Raw genomic sequence first — 23,008 nt, forward strand, 5'->3', positions numbered from 1 at the left:
TTTTAATCCGTCTCGTTTGTCCACTTTTGAGCACTTCTGGGGCCGGTTTCACAAAGATAGACTTTGACTATGGCTTAGATATAGTAGATAGTCAGACTTCAGATAGACATCTAAATCAGACCGTTGCACAAACCACTTAAGACTCTGACTATCTTAAGTAGGACTACACTGCAATGCATTCTGGGTAAAATAAGACACTTTTCAAAACAAAAAACATGGCGGATTGAGTAAGCGCATTCAACCGCTCAGTGCAGTTTACCCCAGCGGAAAATACGTGTTTGTTGGAGGAGTATAACAGTTACAAGGACATTTTACTTGGGAAATTTAGCGGAGAATGTAGTAACAAGAAGAAATGTTTAAATTATGAGCCATTTTCCCTTTTCTTTTGGCTGTTTGTAATGTAACTGATTGTTACTGCTGGTTGCCAAGGTAACATAGAGTCTTAGACCTAAGTTAGCCTGGGGGTCAGGGGGGTCTAATTTTTTTTGGTCTAAATTAAGTCAGTCTTTATTTTTGTGAAAAAATTTAGACTTGTCTAACACTATAGACCGGTCTAAAATAGCTTTGTGAAACCGGCCCCTGTCCTTATTTCTTCGAGGGGAGGGTCTATGAGCGGGAAAATATGGACTTTTTCAGATCTTTTGAAATAAGCTCACGCAATTCACATATGAAAGTAACTGGAGAAAACAGAAAAACATACAGAGATCAGCTCTGATAGCTGCAAGATCTGAAATCATAGTGAGAGAACATTGTGCTTGGTACGTTTTTTGTCTTCAAACCAATCTTGGGTCTTCAGCCGACATCCTGTTTGGCCAGAGCGCTTCCCATAATGTTCACGCATTAAGCCAGTAGACGTGTAGACGGTCTTTTGTTTCTGTTTGAACACATTCGACCACATGAGCGTTTTCACTGCGAAAGCAATCCAGTTAAATGCATTTTCGACTACCTCTGGAAGTGGTCGAAATGGGACAAGCTAAAAATGTTTTAGATAAGGTACAAAGTTGTCATTTTAAGGTTTCTGCCGCAGTCTCTTTCCCATACAATAAAAGTACCAGTGACTGAGCGACCAGGGTCTGCAAGGAGGACAACAGTACAGTAAAGCACTGTAAAGATGGTCCATGTCTCTCCAGCACAACTCTCGGGTCTCATTGCCATCTTGGTATTCGTCGCCCAAGTCATATAGACTACTTTCATGGTACTTTAAAATGAGGTGAGTAAATTATGACAGTTTTCATTGTGGAGTGAACAACTCCTGTAGGTTACGGTTCGCTATACTTTTGGCAATATTAAAGTCCCCCTGTAGTCAATAATTGTATCCCTTAAAACTCATCTTTGATCATCAAAATTAGATTTTTCCTTCATGCCTTAAAATATCTTGGATGTAACTCGACACTCTTGCTTCATTTAGTATGTACGGTTCTGTGAATATGCAAATGAGCCCCGCCTCCACTCACTCACTCAGCTCAGAGATCCACTGGTTGACGATCACACGTTGATCTGATTGGTTACAAGGTAGTTTGTGACGTCAGAAACACCAGCGATTTCAAAGCGTGTTTTTGAGACTGTCTTTGGTTCACTGCAGTTTTAAGGAGGAAATACTCAGCAATGGTGTCGACTTATGAATGTGCACATGGTTTGTCTTAAAGCATGTTAAAAACACCACATAGACACATAAACAACATTAAAAGCTGGATTTTCACCACAGGGGGACTTGAAGCATTGTAGATGACCGCTGTAGTGCTGCTAGCCTTTAGTTCAAACAGTAGAGCATGTCACTAGCAACCCTAACCTCATGTTTGGACAAAAGCACCTGACTTCTGAACAAATAGTCACATATCAATCATTAACAAATACACAGACAAATGATCTCAGGATTTGTACTGTTAGTTTTGCTTATGTTGTGAGGAAAGCAGATACAGTAGTAAACATCCTACAGACCTGGATGAATTGAGGAGGTTATCTCAAAACGAAACTGCAACTGGCCGCTGACATGATCTGTTGGAAGCCGTCGGCCTAAAGGGTAACTCACCACACGGTCCCTGGTCACACAGAGACGAGAAAGACAAGGATGCTCGACATTATAAAATCTTGTGGCAAATTAACCATAAAATAAATCTTTAGGCACACCAAAAATCTATCTGTGCATTGTCTTTTAAATTAAAGTACCTACTTATACACATAAACATATTTGGTTACACTTTATTTTAAGGTGTCACTGTTACAGTGTAATTATATATTTAAGTACTAAGTAGCAATAATTAACTACATGCACTTACTATAGGGTTAGGGTAGAATTAGGGTTTGGTTGAGGGTTAGTTGCATGTAATTATGCATCATTTACTGTTATTACTATGGTAAGTACATGTAACATATGTAACAAGGACACTGTAAAATAAAGTGTTACCACATATTTTTAGGTCTATGAAAACTGGAATCCTGGAGGAAAAACATGCATAAATGGACCAGTAGTTTGAGAAACAAGTCAATAATGAGAGTGTAAATGCAGGCTCACAGTCAGATAATTAATGTTTGTTAAATGATTATTTAGCGGAGACCTACCCGATAGCATTCTTCTCCAGCAGCCTCTGCACAGGCACGACCAGCTTTCCCAGAAAGCGTTTGATGATGGGTCTGCTCTTGGCAAATTTATCTTTTACCTCAATCTCCAAAACGTCCGTCGGCAGGGACACAAAGTTAAATCTCTGTGAATACAAAATCAGTAAGACTGCTCAGTTCTGAATCAAAAGATTTTTGTTAACCGCTGATATTCGGTGTAGTTCCTTCTCATTATTTACATTCTATTTCATTAAGTTTGATACCTCGAGGAAATCTGATGGTTCTGAACACACGGACTGGAAATATGTTACAAATATGTTGCTGCATTCCTGACCTTCTCAACTGGCTCATCATTTATTAGATTTATAACAATAATGTATTTTGTAAATAATCAAAATTTTTATTTTTTTTACAATTTGAATATTTTATTTTAAAATTCTTAAAAAAATAATTGAATTCATAGTTTAAAAATAAAATAATAATAAAAAAATAAAAAAATAAAATAAAAATAAACAAATACAAAATAAATAAATATAAATATATAAATAAAAAAAATAAAAAATAAATAAATAGAATAAATAGATATAAATACATAAAAAAATAATAAATAAAAATATAATAAATAAAAAAATATATAAAAAATATATAAAAAAAAAGAATGAATGAACGAATGAATGTCCCCCTTGACTTATCAGAATATATGTCTGAATGCGATACACAATGTTCTCAGGGATGCTGCATGCTGGCCGGAGTCCATGGGAAACTGCAGTGCTGACGGTGTGTGTGAAAGCACAGGACTGGAGTGTATTGTTCCCTGTGGCAGTAAACCGAGGCAACACGACTCGTGTTCAAGGAGGCACAGGACTTTTTAGGACAGCGCCACACAAGCCCAAACTCAGCAGCTTCTGCAATCACAGTGACATTAAACCCCTGCCCATCTAAACCCACTGAGTCCTCCACAGCACTCTGGAAAGACAAGGCTCAGAAAACACATTATGCTAGTTAGAGACGGTCTGCAACTGCGCGAATGAGTGGAAGATAACAAACACACGCAGAGAAGAACGAATCTGAATCCGTTTGGTTTAGATGTTCAGGGGTTGTGTGTTTATTTTACAGCTGCATGTCTGAAAGAGAGAGCGCTTACAGTCTACAGAAACACATTTAATGCAGTCAACAAACACATTTAATAAAAAAACACCAATAATAATAGCATGTTTTTAGACATAGTACAATAATATAGGATAACCAGATTTTTAACAGTCAAAAATAACACAATAATTTTTCTCAAAAGGTTGTTTCTAAAAGAGGTCTCTTCACCAAAGCTGCATTTATTTGATCAAAAATACAGTAAAATCAGCAATATTGTGTCATGTTATCCTTAATAAATTTGTGTGATACACTTTTTTCAGGATGTTTTGATAAACAGAATTTTCAAAGCATTTATTTGATGATTGCAGTGTTTATTATAAATTATTAATCGGTGCACATCATCATTACTGTGTTGAATTCATGTTCCTGGTAATGTTGAATCAGAATAAGTTCCTCTTGCAGCATCTCTTCTCTTTTCTGATGACGAGGGCGGGGCTATAACCTGTCACTCACATGAGATCAGCCAATAGCAAACCACAACCATCCAATCAGTTCCACACAGACACAATCAAGCCCCGCCCACATCTGTTCTTGTTTCACTCGGATATAAGGCACAATAGAGGAGAAAAGATGAGAACAACTTCCCTTTCATGAAGACTTTAAAGCATCCTTGCAAAAAAAATCTTACTAACCACAAACTTCTGAGTGGTAGTATGTGTGCTATTGGTTTTAGTACCTGTGGAATGCTATATAAATATTATAAGGATAATCATATTGTAATTATTCAGTGAAATGGTATCAAAATAACATGGTAACATGTTATTTTGATACTATTACTCTGAATAATTACAATATGATTTTTTGTGTGTGTAATTGTTGGCTAATATAACTGCAAGTCTGTATTTCTGGTACTATGTAAAATGTGATACAATGCAAGATTATTATATGTGCAACACAGGCCAGGTTTGTGAATCAAACAGCCGGATCTGAGACTGTAGGGCAGGAGTAAAACATCCGACGCAAGCAGAAGCTTAAAACACTTCGAGAACGTCCATAAATAAATCAGAGAGAATAAGAGCTTGTTCTGCGGTCAAACGCGGCCCACTGACCAGCAGAAAGCAGCTGAAGGAATGAAGATCAACTCTCACACTCGACATGCGATATAAATAGTAATGTAAAAAGACAAATTGTAAGTGTGTGTGTGATTATTAATGAATGAGAGCTAGTGTGTGTGTAGGTTTCAAAGCTTTAGTGATGCAGAAAGACACTGTCAGCAGGAATAAAAGAGCCCATTAGTGGAGAGGACAGAAAATGCCTTTGGATTTATAGAACAAAACACCCAAAATAAACACAAAACCATCAGGCCTGTCCCTCGACCAGCACAGGACCTCACTCTCGAGTGGAAAGAGTTTTCTATATTCCTGCATCAGGAAAAGATTTAAGCTGGTAAATGTTATTATTGAGTGTGATGCAACATTAAGGCAATAGTGTCAAACTGAGGGATGCCCTTCAGTCGTGGCAAACGGCCAGAGTTTGAAATCCTAGAGCAAAAAGAAAAACAAACATTGGAGGACAGCAGAAAACAGATTTACAGGATCTTTAAATGGAAGAGGAAATACAATGTATGGCTTTTCCGTTCGTGGGATCCGTGCATCACATGTGTGTGCTTGAGTCTCGTGTTTGCACATTCTTGCATTCTGCATTTCTTTATTTATTGTGCAGTTCAGTGTGGTTATTTCACTCTAAAAAATGCTGGGTTGTTTTAACCCAATGTTGGGTCAAATATGGACTAACCCAACGTTGGGTTAAAAATGCAATTTAAAAATGGACAAATCCAGCCGTTGGGTTACATTTTTAATGTTAACCAATGCAATTTGTCAATTTTTTAATTGCATTTTTGTCCATTTTTGATTTTGTCCAAAATGCAATTTGTCCATTTTTAAACTGCATTTTTTAACCCAACGTTGGGTTAGTCCATATTTGACCCAACATTGGGTTAAAACAACCCAGCATTTTCCAACCCATTCTCACAGAGAGGGAAAACTGAATTAATGAAATATATGCACTCACTGGAATTAATGCATCAGTATCAGTGTTGGGTGTAATGCATTACTAAGTAATTAATTGCTGTCATTTAATTAAAGCAAGGGATTACTCTTAATTACTTCTGATGTAATTGCTTTAAATACTGTATACTGTGTTATAGACTAACAATTCTATATTTAACATCAAAATAAAAATTTTAAATGTATGTATTTAATGTAACCTTCTCCCTTTGGTCAGTTCGAGAATAATTTATGCAATTTTATATTATTTATTTGATACAAGAGCAGTTTCATGTCTATCCTTGAATTGCTCGATATTTGTAATATTTAGAATATTTATTTCAATATTTATTTCAATATTTATTTCGATATTTAGGTGATGATGATGGTTGATATTTAGAAGGTAAATGGTAATACGTAATGCAATACTAGAGAGTAATTAGTCTAATTGACTGTTGAAGATGTAATTAGTAGCTTATAGCAAAAAATTAAAAAAATTAAAATTAAAATTAAATATACTTGTGTGTGTGTGTTGTTTGACTGCCATGATTAAATCCTTAAAAGCTTGGTGAAATATATTGTAAATATCTGTCATCAGATATTAATAGCCAATAGTTTTGGAGGTGAAGTCTCCGCTGTTCTGTGTGTGTGTTGCAGACTGAAGCTGAGATAAAATAACCAGTTTGAGTTTGAATCCAACTTTAAGAGCAGAAGTTATCAGAGTTTGATCTGAGAGTGTTTCTGTTTAAAGAGCGGCTGTAAAAGTGCCATCAGATTCAGAAGAGACTCTGCTTTCATGCTGCGACTCAAAGCTGCGCGATATCAAACACGCTCTTCTCCTTCAGAAAGAAAGACGTGAAATGTCACAATCGCATCTCCAGACTCAGATTCAAAGACGACTTTTCAAATGTCAAAATGCCTTTAAACGATCCGTCATATCGAACGCTGTGAAATGAGGAAAAGATGCACGAGAGACGGCGTATTTCCCCCGGGTTTAATAAAGCGACTCAAACGCCACGCTCGTCCGCACACATGGGGATTGAGTGAGAAAAAGCACACGGATAAACATTCAACTCTGGTCACAAATAGAAAGGGAAATAAACGAAAGTGTACAAAAGTCGGTAGAGTGGTTATCTCTTCTCCTCACCTGACACATCTATTACAGACTCTCTCTCTCTCTACACACACATGCGCAGTTCTCATCGTCACATCAGGAGTTTATTCCAAGGGGGTAATCCATCAGCCGGAAACTGAAGCTTCCCCGGGCGCCGCCATTGATTAGCGGACCCCCACCTGCTGTTAGCATTCCACTGACTCCCATTCATTTTGGCGTCACTTTGACAGCGAATAACTTTACATCTGAGGCGTTTAAAGACTCCATTTGTCCATTATTTATTTCTAAAGAAACACGAAAATGTATAAAAGGCTCCATTACCTTGTATCTTACGTTATGGCCCCGTAGAAGCAGTTTTTGTAAAAATAGGCTTACGATTGCGTCATAACCACGCGACTCTCTGTCTCACAGTAGAGAGATTACCGTATGGACAGGAGGAGAAGCTCGCGGGCGATCGGGGGGACGTGGAGGCAAAATGACAAAATAATTAATCAGAATACTTAGCAAAAGGTTGCTCCTGCTCCAAGCTCATGGACAGCTCCTACTCACACTCTCCGTCTCTGCAAGATTCGGAAGGGAATGATTCAGATTTCTCTCGGCACAGCTACTAGAAGACAGACGGGTTGCTCACGTCACATCTACGTCGTTGAGCTCAGTGTGAGTCTGCGCAGTACGCTCAGCCATCAGGAAGAAGTGCTTCTAATTGACTTCACTTTTCTCCATTGAATCCAATGGGGTCGCTGTGTCCATTTCTTTTACTGTCTATGGGTTATTTAAATAGCACTTGCCAGACGGCTAATGCTACCGCTAACCTGGACACCGGCGCCACTTCACTGAGTTGAGAAAAGCACGTAAAAGTCCTGGCAGAAAGCGATGCATAAGGATGTAGTGTAACGACGAATTATTATATTTTCCGAAGTGTTGACAACTTTAGTGTTAACTAATAATTGTTATAAACTGGTACTACCAACAAAATATTAGTGCATTCCTGGAGCTGGGCGTCGTTACACTACATCCTTATGCATCGCTTTCTGCCAGGACTTTTACGGGCTTTTCTCAACTCACTGAAGTGACTTCGACGTCCGGGTTAGCGGTAGCATTAGCCGTCAGGCAAGTGTTATTTAAATAAACTCCTGATGTTACAAACTTTCCAATGCCTTGTTTTATGAGTACAGAACCTCTTTGTACTACTGTAGAAGTTTGGTGCATTCTGGGCATTATTAGTGGGGTAATTTACCAGATTCATCATAGGATCCATTAGCGCCTGCACTAAACCATCCGGCTGATGTCTCTAAATAAGCTCTAACTTTAATAATGTTCAACCGAGGGATAAAAGGCTTCTGGGGGGTGTTCGGCTCGAGGTCTTGCTGTAAAGGACCCTAGGCTGATTTACTCCGAACCGTCCCTGTGAGCGTTCCACGTGACGTGCCTGAAGGCCTGAGGAGCTCGAGAGACACTAACCTCTCTCTTCCAGACGGGGTGGACCGTGTTGCAGACGATGCCGGATCGCTTCTCCTGTCCGTGATGAGGAAGAGCTGGGAAGATGCTGTGCTTTCCCGGCTGGATGGAGATCTTCAGATACGGGTCGGGATTAAAGAACATCCCTTTCTTCAGACCGACTGCCTGAATGCCTGAAAAAAAGCAGAGCAAAGGAAGGGTTTATGGTGAAACAACCATTAATTGTGTGTGTATATATATATATATATATATTTATATAGATAGATTATTAGGCTGCTGTCACTTTAAGAGCAAATCACGGATATATATATATATTGATACAGATACACATTACTTTCTCAACTGTTCAAACTTACACAGTCTCAGACGTTCACTTAAGAAATAACAGATACTAGCTATTTTTTTTCAAGTGTAAGATGTGAAAGAGAGAGGGTTTAGTATTCTGTCTGAGACGCGGCTTTCTTGGCGAGTAACAGAATGATTTCCCTTTCACATCATCTTGAATATTGAATATTGTCAAGGCTTAAACTTCCATGATGATGCAGCGCTGGCCTGTCAACTGTTCTGGTGTGTGTTTCCCGTGCAGAGATGTCACTCGCTGGTTCACTACTATAGTGCGATGCATCGTTGAAGAAATCAACTATAGTCACGACTGTTTCCCGAAACCGTATTGTCGCGAAGTGGTCGTTCAGCCACGTAGATTAATGATGTCACACAGGTGTTGGAGTAATGACTACTGTTAATGAATCTGTTTGAGATCGAATTAACGCTAGATGTTTTGCTATAGATTACAGACATGACATCTGAGGACTATTTCTCATTTTTCTCAGTTATTTTGCTTTATTTCCAGATTCAATCATAGACTCGTTCTTACACACTAGAGCTCGTTCACACATGCGCACTCTTCAGAAACAACACTTTAAATCTCTTGACAAACTAAAAGACGTAAATGACATTTGTTTGTATTCTAAATTAAAGACACAGATTGCACTGAATGTCAGCTTGCTTATTTTGCTCAAGATCAGGATTTATTGAGTCCACATGTCACGCAAACTAGAAACTCTGCTTCTAACCACAGGAGATCTGTCGCTCCAAACACACAACTCTGCGATGCTGTTTGCGAATGTTCGTTAGAACGATGGTTTCGGGAAACACCGACTCGTTGAACTGCTGATAATGACGGAACTTGCGACCATAGTTGGCTAATGATGCTTTCGGGAAACACACCCCTGAGCAATATTCACATTCATGCGTTGTTAGAATTCATAAAAAGGTCACAGAATAACTGGTGAGCGACACCGTTTCATATATTCGCCAATGCCGATTTTTACTTGCATTTGGCACTTGGCGAATGGTAATTTTAGGCCCTGTATAAATTATATATATATATATATATATATACTGTATGTGTATATATATATATATATATATATATGTGTGTGTGTGTGTGTGTGTGTGTGTGTGTATAAAACAAAAATTTGATCATTTAATGTACTGTAATTAATAATTAATATATTACTCAATTAAAACAAAAACACTATTATTACATTATTTTTATATATTATTATATTCTGACAAATAATGGTATATACAATATATAATTAGAAATATAATAATTATATATTATTATATTATTCTGTTATATTCTGACAAATAATTATATATATAATACATTAAATAACAAATAGTGAATTAATAATAAAAAAAGTATAATTTGATGTTATTTATAATTATTATTTATTAAGATATTATTTTGATAAATAATAATGATAATAATAACAACAACAACAACAACAACAGGAATAGTAATAATAATAATAATAATAATAATAATAATTTTGCCCTTAAACATCTGGATAATTTATATTTAATATATGTTTAACAATTTATTTATGTTGGTTTTATTTTAGTAATTTTAATAAAACTGTTATTTGTAAAAGTAAATAAAAATGGATTAATAATAATAATAAATTAAATAACAAAACACATGCACACACACACACACACACACACACACACACACACACACACACACACACACAGTATATACAATTACTTTAAATTATTATTCTTTTTTTCTTTTTCTTAATTTTTTTTTCTTTTTCTTTTAAATACTTTAAAATTAGCTATCTAATGTGAATAATTAATAAATGTATTATTATTATCATTGTTGTTTCAATAATAATAATGTTGTCCTTCAACACCAGTTTTAATTATGATCTGACTGTATATTGTCTCAGTTTTTGCAGGCCCTGGTGTCCATGCAATATTAAAACATCATTCATAGAGAATCAAGGAAAGCACGAGCCTTAAAGGCTAAAGCCGTAGAGTCTGAGCCGGGGAATATGAAGAGAAAAGCAGGATCTCTCAGAATCCCACAGGATCTCATTATCTCCTCCCGTATCCAGACAGGCAGTCAGAGACGCTCTCGTGGGAAGCGTGATATTAATGTCATAATCTACTGAATATGGGCTTAATGTGTTTTTAACAGTATAGACGCGGCGTCTGAGTGTGTGACGGATCTCCTCCTGATACTCAGAGTCACTGATGCGGGAACGTTCACGGAGTTCACAGGTGAAATACTGATATGCTTATAGTGTTGTTTATTGGTGTAACTCGAATATTTGATTCCTCCTCAAACAACATGACGTTCCCTTCAGGTTTTAGCAGGTCAACTTGCAGGTTTTCCGGCTCCCAAAGGATCCCTGTAGGTTTTTATCTGGATCTTCTCCACAGGCACTAATGTGCATATATATTTATATATGTATATTTATCCTCAGACATCCTTCGGCTCATGGCAGCAGATGAAGTTATGAATAAAATATACATCCTGAATCCTGAATAGTGGAGTGAATAGTTTGGCCATCGCAACTTCAAACGTAATGGAGGAGAGAGAGAAGGAATATCAGGACAGTCAGACAATATTCATCTTTTTATAATGAATATATCAAATTATGTTTGGGTTAGGTAATTCAGAAGTTAAAGCGAATACGGTAACACTTTACAATAAGGTTCATTAATGTATTAACTAATGTTATGTTAGTTAATATAAATCCAGCTGTTGATTGTGTGTTCATGTTAGTCCACAGTGCAGTAACTAATGATAACAAACACAACCTTTGATTTTGATAATGTATTAGTAAATGTTAAAAATAATATTAACTAAGATTAATAAATGCTGTAGAAGTATTGTTTATTCTTATATGTTAACTAATGTTTACTAATGAATCTTATTGTAAAGTGTCACCTAGAACACAAAAAGTATTTCAGTAGTTGCACGAACCAAGAAACCTCTATATCCGAACACACTAAAAGCTGAGATTTTTGTTGCAATTTGAGACACTAGAGGATTAATTCTCAACGAATGAACTTTAGCAATTGTTTGTTGGTGAATAAACACATAGATATGAGTAATATGAGTGGCGTACCTGACAGAGAGAAGCTGATGAGCCTCCTGCTGCCAGTCTGAGGAGGATCTGCACTGATGACCGGCTTCAGAGCCTATCAGAGAGAAGAGCAGAGGAGACGGCCAATCAGAGCGCAGCACAGGCACGAGACGGCCAATCAGAGCGCAGCACATGCCTGACGGACAGGAAGTGACTCTAAACAGGCCACGCCCCCTTTCTTCTTTCTTTCCTCTTGTGTTTCTTCATCCCTGGCCTGATATACTGAGCTTGAAGGCCATTACAGACGCGCATGGCAGGAATCGATAGCATGCATTCATTAGGACAGGATTGATTCAGCATCCAGGAAGAGGAAGAGGAGAAGGAGAAGCAGAGGCTGATTGGACGCCACTTCTCGGAAGAGGGAAAAGTCTAGATGTGGGGAACACTGACTCCGGGGTTATTAGTGTCAACTAAAACTAACATTTTGCATACTGAAAAAAGAATGCAATATACACAAACGTTAAAATGAAACGGTGATTAAAAGGGAAAAAAGGTAATTTTCATAATCATCTGTGTAACCTGTGTCTGTGTGTAGTGAGAGACTCCACCTGCAGGTGGCAGTACAGTGCGTGATGATGATGATGATGAAGAGGATGAGGATGAAGGTTCACTTACTTTCTTTCATTCTGTGGACAAATGACCACTTTTTTGTCCATACAATGACAATCTGTTGTTTTGGACCCCATTGACTTTCATTGTATGATTTTCTTCTTCTTCAAAATTTAACTAAATAACGGCAGAATGATAATTTTTGAGCGAACTATCCTTTTAAGCAGGGTTAACTAAACCTAAAACCATAGAAACAAAAAAAAATGTTTTTGTTGTTGCTTGAAATAAAATAGAAAAACTTACTTATTTTATTTTAGCTAATTTTATTTAGTTTAACTTGTATTAAAATGATATGTATTAAAATTACATCCTAAAATTTTAGAGAAATGTGTAAAAAATATACACATATATTTTTCAAAAAACCTCCAAAAATGCCACAAAAATAAATAAATAAATAAATAATTCAAAATATTAATAAAGTCGTATTTTATTAAACAATTATTAAGAAAATTAAATTACTTAGGGGTCCAGAATTATTATCGGTAACTAAAACTAAAACTATGAAATAAAACTGAAATAAAATATAATAAAATATAAATATCAGATGAAAAACTTTAAAATCTTGCCTTGGCAACTAACTGAAATAATTTTAAGTTGAATCACTAAATAACTTACTGGAAATAAATAAAAACTAAAACTGAAATAAAAATAAATTGAAGTAATACAAAAAACTAATAAAAATAAACTTGAAAATAAACACTGAACATTTAAAAATAAAAGCTCATTCAAAATATTGATACAATCTATAATATTATTTAAATTCTGTCAGACCACAAATAGAACATGAGAGTTAAAGTAAAATAAAAAATATTATTTAAACAAAACAAATGATCGAAATAACAAACAATTTAAAGGCACTCCTGGTATATTCTCTGTCTTCACGTTTGTTTAGTTCTTTACAAATCCAACAGTCCATTCGTTAATGAGATGAGGAGGACTTTCATCTCTGTTCAAGACGATGACGAGCACCGGTGAGAGAACTGCAGTGAGACGGGTTTGAGACGTACGACATAAACACTTCTAGTGCAGAAGTGCGTCACTTCATTTCAATAAGACTATGATTCTTTCCAATCGTTGAAATGCACATATAGACCTTCCGGAAAAATGAGTCAAAACATCCTTGAAAATGTAATGAGACACAAGCAGAGCCGGTGTGTGAGCAGTTTAAGCACACGTGTGTGTGTGTGTGTGTGTGTGTGTGTGTGTGTGTGTGTGTGTGTGTGTGTAAATCCTGTCCTCTCGCTCAAACATGGACAGCAGATTTACCAGATATACAGCATCTGTGGGAGACTCTTAAATCAGACCTCAATCAATCCAATCACACTGAACTGTGGCTCTGGCACACACACACACACACACACACACACACACACACACACACACACACACAGCGGAGCAGAGGATCATGGGTAATCAATCACGGGGTCTGAACTGAGTAATACTGCAAATCCTGCTTCAGCTCGTCTGATGAATCTGTGTGTTCTCGTCTCCTACTGGCCTTTAAAGTCAATAAAGTCTCTACAACATTCAGGTCTACTCAGCATCATATCATTCCAAACTTGCATGTCTTTCTTTCTACAGTGGGACACAAAAAAAGATATTTTGAACAATGTAGGTAAACAAATATCTTTGATTCCCATTGACTTCCATTTTTCTCCATACAATGGGAACCGAAACTGTTTGGTTACCAACATTCTTCATGATGTCTTTATTTACGTTCCACAAAAGAAAGAAACTCCTACAAGTATGGAACGACATGAGGGTCAGGAAATGATGACTGTCCCTTTAATATGTGCATCGGCCATTCGTTTTGTCATTTCACTGAATACTCATTAAATGTTTGCAAATATTTAGTTACCGATTAAGCAACGTCACATTGACTGTAATGTGGTTCTCTTATTTAGCCGTTACTGTAAGTTCTTCAACTGCTGATGTCATTAAGACATATTTTAAAAGAAGAGCTCAAAAAAAGCAAGTTCAATCTCCTGAATCAGTTCAACCGTCTCAGTTATCAATTCAAACTATGATTCAACGAAGTTTGTGCCTCCATCACTCCATCTGACACACATATATATATATATATAGAAATTGAGAAATTATGCTTCTCTTTTACTTCTTTTAAAAAAAAAAGGAAAACACATATGCACAAAGAAGCTTTTTTTATCCAGAATCCCAAACGCATATTTTTCACTTGCCTCACACAAATTGCAGTGCTCTAAAATTACACACGATGCACAAAATAAACTATTTAGAAAGCGCTCAACCATCCATCAAGTCTGACTAAAGCATACGGCTCTGTTTCTGTGCCACACGCTTCAGATCCACACACACGCTTCAGATCCACACACACGCTTCAGATCCACACACACGCTTCAGATTCACACGCTTCAGATCCACACACACGCTTCAGATACACACACACGCTTCAGATCCACACACACGCTTCAGATCCACACACACGCTTCAGATCCACACGCTTCAGATCCACACACACGCTTCAGATCCACACACACGCTTCAGATCCACACGCTTCAGATCCACACACACGCTTCAGATTCACACGCTTCAGATCCACACACACGCTTCAGATACACACACACGCTTCAGATCCACACACACGCTTCAGATCCACACGCTTCAGATCCACACACACGCTTCAGATCCACACGCTTCAGATCCACACACACGCTTCAGATACACACACACGCTTCAGATCCACACACACGCTTCAGATCCACACGCTTCAGATCCACACACACGCTTCAGATTCACACGCTTCAGATCCACACACACGCTTCAGATACACACACACGCTTCAGATCCACACACACGCTTCAGATCCACACACACGCTTCAGATCCACACGCTTCAGATCCACACACACGCTTTCATATCCACACGCTTCAGATCCACACACACGCTTTCATATCCACACGCTTCAGATCTACACACACGCTTCAGATCCACACACACGCTTTCATATCCACACGCTTCAGATCCACACACACGCTTCAGATCCACACACACGCTTCAGATTCACACGCTTCAGATCCACACACACGCTTCAGATTCACACGCTTCAGATCCACACACACGCTTCAGGTCCACACGCTTCAGATCCACACACACGCTTCAGATCCACACACACGCTTCAGATCCACACACGCTTCAGATCCACACACGCTTCAGATCCACACGCTTCAGATCCACACGCTTCAGATCCACACACACGCTTCAGATCCACACACACGCTTCAGATCCACACACACGCTTCAGATCCACACACACGCTTCAGATCCACACACACGCTTCAGATCCACACACACGCTTCAGATCCACACGCTTCAGATTCACACGCTTCAGATCCACACACACGCTTCAGATCCACACGCTTCAGATCCACACACACGCTTCAGATCCACACACACGCTTCAGATCCACACGCTTCAGATCCACACACGCTTCAGATCCACACACGCTTCAGATCCACACACACGCTTCAGATCCACACACACGCTTCAGATCCACACGCTTCAGATCCACACACACGCTTCAGATCCACACACACGCTTCAGATCCACACACACGCTTCAGATCCACACACACGCTTCAGATCCACACGCTTCAGATCCACACGCTTCAGATCCACACGCTTCAGATTCACACGCTTCAGATCCACACACACGCTTCAGGTCCACATGCTTCAGATCCACACACACGCTTCAGATCCACACGCTTCAGATCCACACACTTCAGATCCACACACACGCTTCAGATCCACACACACGCTTCAGATCCACACACACGCTTCAGATCCACACGCTTCAGATCCACACGCTTCAGATCCACACACACGCTTCAGATCCACACACACGCTTCAGATCCACACACACACACACTTCAGGTCCACATGCTTCAGATCCACACACACGCTTCAGATCCACACACACGCTTCAGATCCACACGCTTCAGATCCACACACACGCTTCAGATCCACACGCTTCAGATCCACACACACGCTTCAGATCCACACACACGCTTCAGATCCACACGCTTCAGATCCACACACACGCTTCAGATCCACACACACGCTTCAGATCCACACACACGCTTCAGATCCACACGCTTCAGATCCACACACACGCTTCAGATCCACACGCTTCAGATCCACACACACGCTTCAGATCCACATACACGCTTCAGATCCACACACACGCTTCAGGTCCACACACACGCTTCAGATCCACACACACGCTTCAGGTCCACACACACGCTTCAGATCCACACGCTTCAGATCCACACACACGCTTCAGATCCACACACACGCTTCAGATCCACACACACGCTTCAGATCCACACGCTTCAGATCCACACACACGCTTCAGATCCACACACACGCTTCAGATCCACACGCTTCAGATCCACACACACGCTTCAGATCCACACACACGCTTCAGATCCACACGCTTCAGATCCACACACACGCTTCAGATCCACACACACGCTTCAGATCCACACACACGCTTCAGATCCACACGCTTCAGATCCACACACACGCTTCAGATCCACACGCTTCAGATCCACACACACGCTTCAGATCCACATACACGCTTCAGATCCACACACACGCTTCAGGTCCACATGCTTCAGATCCACACACACGCTTCAGATCCACACACACGCTTCAGATCCACACACACGCTTCAGATCCACACACACGCTTCAGGTCCACATGCTTCAGATCCACACACACGCTTCAGATCCACACACACGCTTCAGATCCACACGCTTCAGATCCACACACACGCTTCAGATCCACATACACGCTTCAGATCCACACACACGCTTCAGGTCCACATGCTTCAGATCCACACACATGCTTCAGATCCACACACACACTTCAGATCCACACACACGCTTCAGATCCACATACACACTTCAGATCCACACGCTTCAGATCCACACACACGCTTCAGATCCACACACACGCTTCAGATCCACACACACACTTCAGATCCACACACACACTTCAGATCCACACACACGCTTCAGATCCACACACACGCTTCAGATCCACAAGTCTTTCTGCTGACCACATCAACATCGTCATTAGATCCTGAAGGACACAGTGAACAATCCCGTATGAATCTGTCCTGTTCTCGGCTCTGGACACTGGCTGATGAGGAACCAAATGGAGAAAAGACAGAAAAGGTCTTTCTCCGACTGTTAAAAGGTCAACGATCACCTTCACACATCTGAGCCCGAATTCCCCAAAGTCACCTGAGGCGAAGAAACCCGGACAATGACAGCTGGACTATAACAAAATCATGAAAGCAGAAACTGTTGACATTGAGACTTTTATTCTTAAAATATACAAGCAGTTTGTCATGATGCAACTGATTCTGATTCCTTTGGGTTACAGCAGAGATTCGATCTCAGATATTGCTGTAAATTACACAGGGAACCATCTAATTTACATACATTGCAAAAATATTCATTTAAAATGTAATTTACTATACATTCTATACAGTGTATATAAGAATATAGAATATTCCATCCATCCTGTAATATATTAAAATGTTCCATTACCGGAAGTATTTATAATTTGATCATAAATTTAGTTACATTTATTTTATTACGTTTTTAACGCCATGTCAACAGCAGGACAAGAATATAGCAATCTTTAAAATCTTTATAAAGAACAAAGCGGGGGGGTCATAAAATTAACAAAATATATTTTAAACATTTTTAAGTTAATATGAGGCAACAATTTTAAATACACTGTACTTCAACTAATAAAGTAATTAATTCACAATGTTTTTTCTCTAAAAATGTAAACGAGTGTAAATGTCAACATTATCATATTTGTCTAAATGACTGAAGTCTGTCAAAAACATGAGCTTTTTCGAGCAGTTCGGTCAGTGTTGTTTTATTCCAGTCATTAGTAGTTTATACATATAGTTGAGTTTTAATGGTGCAATGTAGACATTGTTAGTAGTTGCAACTTAGTGCATCTTTACATCATGCAACTCAACTTATGCACAAGCTAATGCTTGATCTTGAGGAAGGATTCAAACGCCGAGTCTTAAATGAATAAACGGACCAGCATTTGTTTGTGAATCAGACTTCACTGTATGTTACTGATGCAGCTGTTAAACAGCTTCTGTTTATAACTTACTTACTGTTAAATGAATACAATATATAAAATAAATAAATAATACATCTTTTATAGTGAGAATCAGGACTTACTTATACGATCAAATAAAAACCCTTAATAAAGCTTGTGCATTGTCAGTAAGGATTGTCAGAGTTTAAGGTGTTTTGCTGCAAGGTCTAAATTTGAGTGCTGACCAATTAAAAGCATTCATGGATAAAACTGCTGAATATATGCAAATATGCAGAAAAATTAATGCTAAGCAAACACACAGGCTACAGCAGCCAGAAACCTCACTTGTAATCGTGTGATATGATGCCATAATGTGAAGTACAACATTCATAAATCACAATATCACAGTATTTGGTCCCCATACACAGCTCTAGAAGTTTCCTACCCTTCTGTCATAAGACACGACCTTCACCCATCCCGGGATCCAGGTGAACGGATCCGCTCTCCTCCGGGCCGGAGACATCAGTGCGAGATCGGCTCGGGTCCGGGTCAGAGTCCTGGAGAACCGAGCCGGTCCGCGAACACGGGTCAGTGTGGCTTTCCCATCCATCCGTGAGTCCGCAGGTCTTCTTCAACATCCAGAGAATCCCGATCCTCATCCCAGGCTTTTCCAGCCCTGCTTCCGAACGGGTTATTTTTAAACAGAACGAGCGCTGGTGTTGAGATCAGGTTCTGTGTCTCTCAGCGTTTCTGGAGAACACGCCAGCACAAAGAGAAACTCAATCTCTCGCTCGGGATTACTGCTAACAAAGGGTTATTTACGGCTGTTTTTACAGTTCACTGGAACAAATCAAGATAATAAAGAGACGGGATCGCTATAAAGAAATGCACGTTGTGTCTCATCGATCGGTCTGTAAGGTCATCGAGGGATTTCATCAAATTCAAAGAGCTTATTGCTGAATGTTTGTGTCTTGTACTTGGCTGGAATGACCTTTAATCCATTCAACATCTGAATCTCGTTTATAAATGCAGAGAGAAGGAGAAACCATGGACTAAAGTGCTACAAAAACATCAATTGTCATCCAAAAATTCTAGTTCTGAATCTCATAAACGTATTATTCAACAATATTATTGTTTTTACTGTATTTTTGATCAAATAAATGCAGCCTTGGTGAACAGAAGAGACTCTTGCAAAACATTTAAAAATCTTACCGACCTCAAACTTTTGAACACTTGGGTATAAATTATGGAGCCAATACATCTGTGTTCAATATACAAACTGGGATGTCAAATGCACATTCATAAAGACAAATAATGCACTAAATTAGCCGACCATAAAACGGTTAAACAGCTAAAACAATCAGAACTTGTTCATAACCTGTGTACAAACAGCACCAGTTCATCACACATGCTGGAGGGCTTTTGTTTAATGTAGAGTTTACATGGGCTTCCTGAACCCTCATGACCTCTGCTGACCCCTGCTGACCCCTGCTGACCCCTCCTGACCCCTGCTGACCTCTGCTGACCCCTCCTGACCTCTGCTGACCCCTCCTGACCTCTGCTGACCTCTGCTGACCCCTCCTGACCTCTGCTGACACCTCCTGACCTCTGCTGACCCCTCCTGACCCCTGCTGACCTCTGCTGACCCCTGCTGACCTCTGCTGACCCTGCCTGACCCCTGCTGACCTCTGCTGACCCCTGCTGCCTCCTCCTGACCTCTGCTGACTTCTGCTGACACCTCCTGACCCCTCCTGACCCCTCCTGACCCCTGCTGCCTCCTCCTGACCTCTGCTGACTTCTGCTGACACCTCCTGACCCCTCCTGACCTCTGCTGACCCCTGCTGACCTCTGCTGACCCCTCCTGACCTCAGCTGACCCCTGCTGACCTCTGCTGACCCCTCCTGACCTCTGCTGACACCTCCTGACCTCTGCTGACCCCTCCTGACCCCTGCTGACCCCTGCTGACCTCTGCTGACCCCTGCTGACCCCTGCTGCCTCCTCCTGACCTCTGCTGACTTCTGCTGACACCTCCTGACCCCTCCTGACCTCTGCTGACCCCTGCTGACCCCTTCTGACCTCTGCTGACCCCTGCTCACCCATGCTGACCCCTCCTGACCCCTGCTGAGAGCTGACCCCTGCGAACCCCTGCTGACCCCTCCTGACCCCTGCCACAATATCTGTCACACTGTATTAAAGGGCCCCATTATGCTATTTTAAAGTTTCCTAATGTTGTGGAGTCTCCTACAACATGTTTACATGCATCAAAGGTAAAAAAAAAAGTTTAATTTCCTCATACTATACATTTGCACATCATCACATTTTCAATGACTCTCAAACGACTCGTCAAATGAATCAATCTTTCCGTGATATACTCTGCTCTGATTGGCCAGACAGCTCAGTCTGTTGTGATTGGCCTACTGTGTACAGCGTGTCGAAAACAAAACCGCCCGTTGCCATAACAACATCAGCTCTGCTTATCCTGAGGCTTCCTACACCGTAAACTAAACACAGTAATGAACAATGACGTTGATTTGACCATATCACTGCGAGCGCGAGTCCGATGATGAAACATTGGAAGAGCTAACGCTAGTTATTCAACCCGAACCTCCATCAGGACACCTCCAGCAGGACTCAGTGTTTCTCAGTGAACCCGAACCTCCATCAGGACGACTCCAGCAGGACTCAGTGTTTCTCAGTGAACCCGAACCTCCATCAGGACGCCTCCAGCAGGACTCAGTGTTTCTCAGTGAACCCGAACCTCCATCAGGACGCCTCCAGCAGGACTCAGTGTTTCTCAGTGAACCCAAACCTCCATCAGGACGACTCCAGCAGGACTCAGTGTTTCTCAGTGAACCCGAACCTCCATCAGGACGACTCCAGCAGGACTCAGTGTTTCTCAGTGAACCCGAACCTCCATCAGGACGACTCCAGCAGGACTCAGTGTTTCTCAGTGAACCCGAACCTCCATCAGGACGACTCCAGCAGGACTCAGTGTTTCTCAGTGAACCCGAACCTCCATCAGGACGACTCCAGCAGGACTCAGTGTTTCTCAGTGAACCCGAACCTCCATCAGGACGACTCCAGCAGGACTCAGTGTTTCTCAGTGAACCCGAACCTCCATCAGGACGACTCCAGCAGGACTCAGTGTTTCTCAGTGAACCCGAACCTCCATCAGGACGACTCGAGCAGGACTCAGTGTTTCTCAGTGAACCTGAACCTCCATCAGGACGACTCCAGCAGGACTCAGTGTTTCTCAGTGAACCCGAACCTCCATCAGGACGACTCCAGCAGGACTCAGTGTTTCTCAGTGAACCCAAACCTCCATCAGGACGACTCCAGCAGGACTCAGTGTTTCTCAGTGAACCCGAACCTCCATCAGGACGACTCCAGCAGGACTCAGTGTTTCTCAGTGAACCCGAACCTCCATCAGGACGACCCGAGCAGGACTCAGTGTTTCTCAGTGAACCCGAACCTCCATCAGGACGACTCCAGCAGGACTCAGTGTTTCTCAGTGAACCTCCATCAGGACGACTCGAGCAGGACTCAGTGTTTCTCAGTGAACCCGAACCTCCATCAGGACGACCCGAGCAGGACTCAGTGTTTCTCAGTGAACCCGAACCTCCATCAGGACGACTCCAGCAGGACTCAGTGTTTCTCAGTGAACCTGAACCTCCATCAGGACGACTCCAGCAGGACTCAGTGTTTCTCAGTGAACCTTAACCTCCATCAGGACGACTCCAGCAGGACTCAGTGTTTCTCAGTGAACCCGAACCTCCATCAGGACGACTCCAGCAGGACTCAGTGTTTCTCAGTGAACCCGAACCTCCATCAGGACGACTCCAGCAGGACTCAGTGTTTCTCAGTGAACCTGAACCTCCATCAGGACACCTCCAGCAGGACTCAGTGTTTCTCAGTGAACCCGAACCTCCATCAGGACACCTCCAGCAGGACTCAGTGTTTCTCAGTGAACCTGAACCTCCATCAGGACGACTCCAGCAGGACTCAGTGTTTCTCAGTGAACCTCCATCAGGACGGCTCGAGCAGGACTCAGTGTTTCTCAGTGAACCTGAACCTCCGTCAGGACGACTCCAGCAGGACTCAGTGTTTCTCAGTGAACCTCCATCAGGACGGCTCGAGCAGGACTCAGTGTTTCTCAGTGAACCCGAACCTCCATCAGGACGACTCCAGCAGGACTCAGTGTTTCTCAGTGAACCTGAACCTCCATCAGGACGACTCCAGCAGGACTCAGTGTTTCTCAGTGAACCTCCATCAGGACGGCTCGAGCAGGACTCAGTGTTTCTCAGTGAACCTGAACCTCCATCAGGACGACCCGAGCAGGACTCAGTGTTTCTCAGTGAACCCGAACCTCCATCAGGACGACTCCAGCAGGACTCAGTGTTTCTCAGTGAACCCAAACCTCCATCAGGACGACTCCAGCAGGACTCAGTGTTTCTCAGTGAACCTGAACCTCCATCAGGACGACTCGAGCAGGACTCAGTGTTTCTCATTGAACCCGAACCTCCATCAGGACGACTCCAGCAGGACTCAGTGTTTCTCAGTGAACCCGAACCTCCATCAGGACGAC

The 23,008-nt window shown here is 41.0% G+C and overlaps 1 protein-coding gene across 1 annotated transcript in view; it reads right to left on the minus strand.

The window, feature by feature from the left end:
* Positions 1–23,008, minus strand: part of hecw1a (HECT, C2 and WW domain containing E3 ubiquitin protein ligase 1a) — a 99,322-nt gene that overhangs the window by 43,937 nt on the left and 32,377 nt on the right. The window contains exons 6-9 of the mRNA XM_084398203.1: positions 11,691–11,763; positions 8,266–8,435; positions 2,560–2,702; positions 1,939–2,039 (exon numbers count right to left, since the gene is read on the minus strand). Of these exons, the coding sequence (XP_084254329.1) occupies positions 1,939–2,039; positions 2,560–2,702; positions 8,266–8,435; positions 11,691–11,763 (487 nt within the window). The remainder of the gene's footprint in view (positions 1–1,938; positions 2,040–2,559; positions 2,703–8,265; positions 8,436–11,690; positions 11,764–23,008) is intronic.

Source organism: Rutilus rutilus (genome assembly GCF_951802725.1).
Source record: "Rutilus rutilus genome assembly, chromosome: 24".
Taxonomy (NCBI): domain Eukaryota; kingdom Metazoa; phylum Chordata; class Actinopteri; order Cypriniformes; family Leuciscidae; genus Rutilus; species Rutilus rutilus.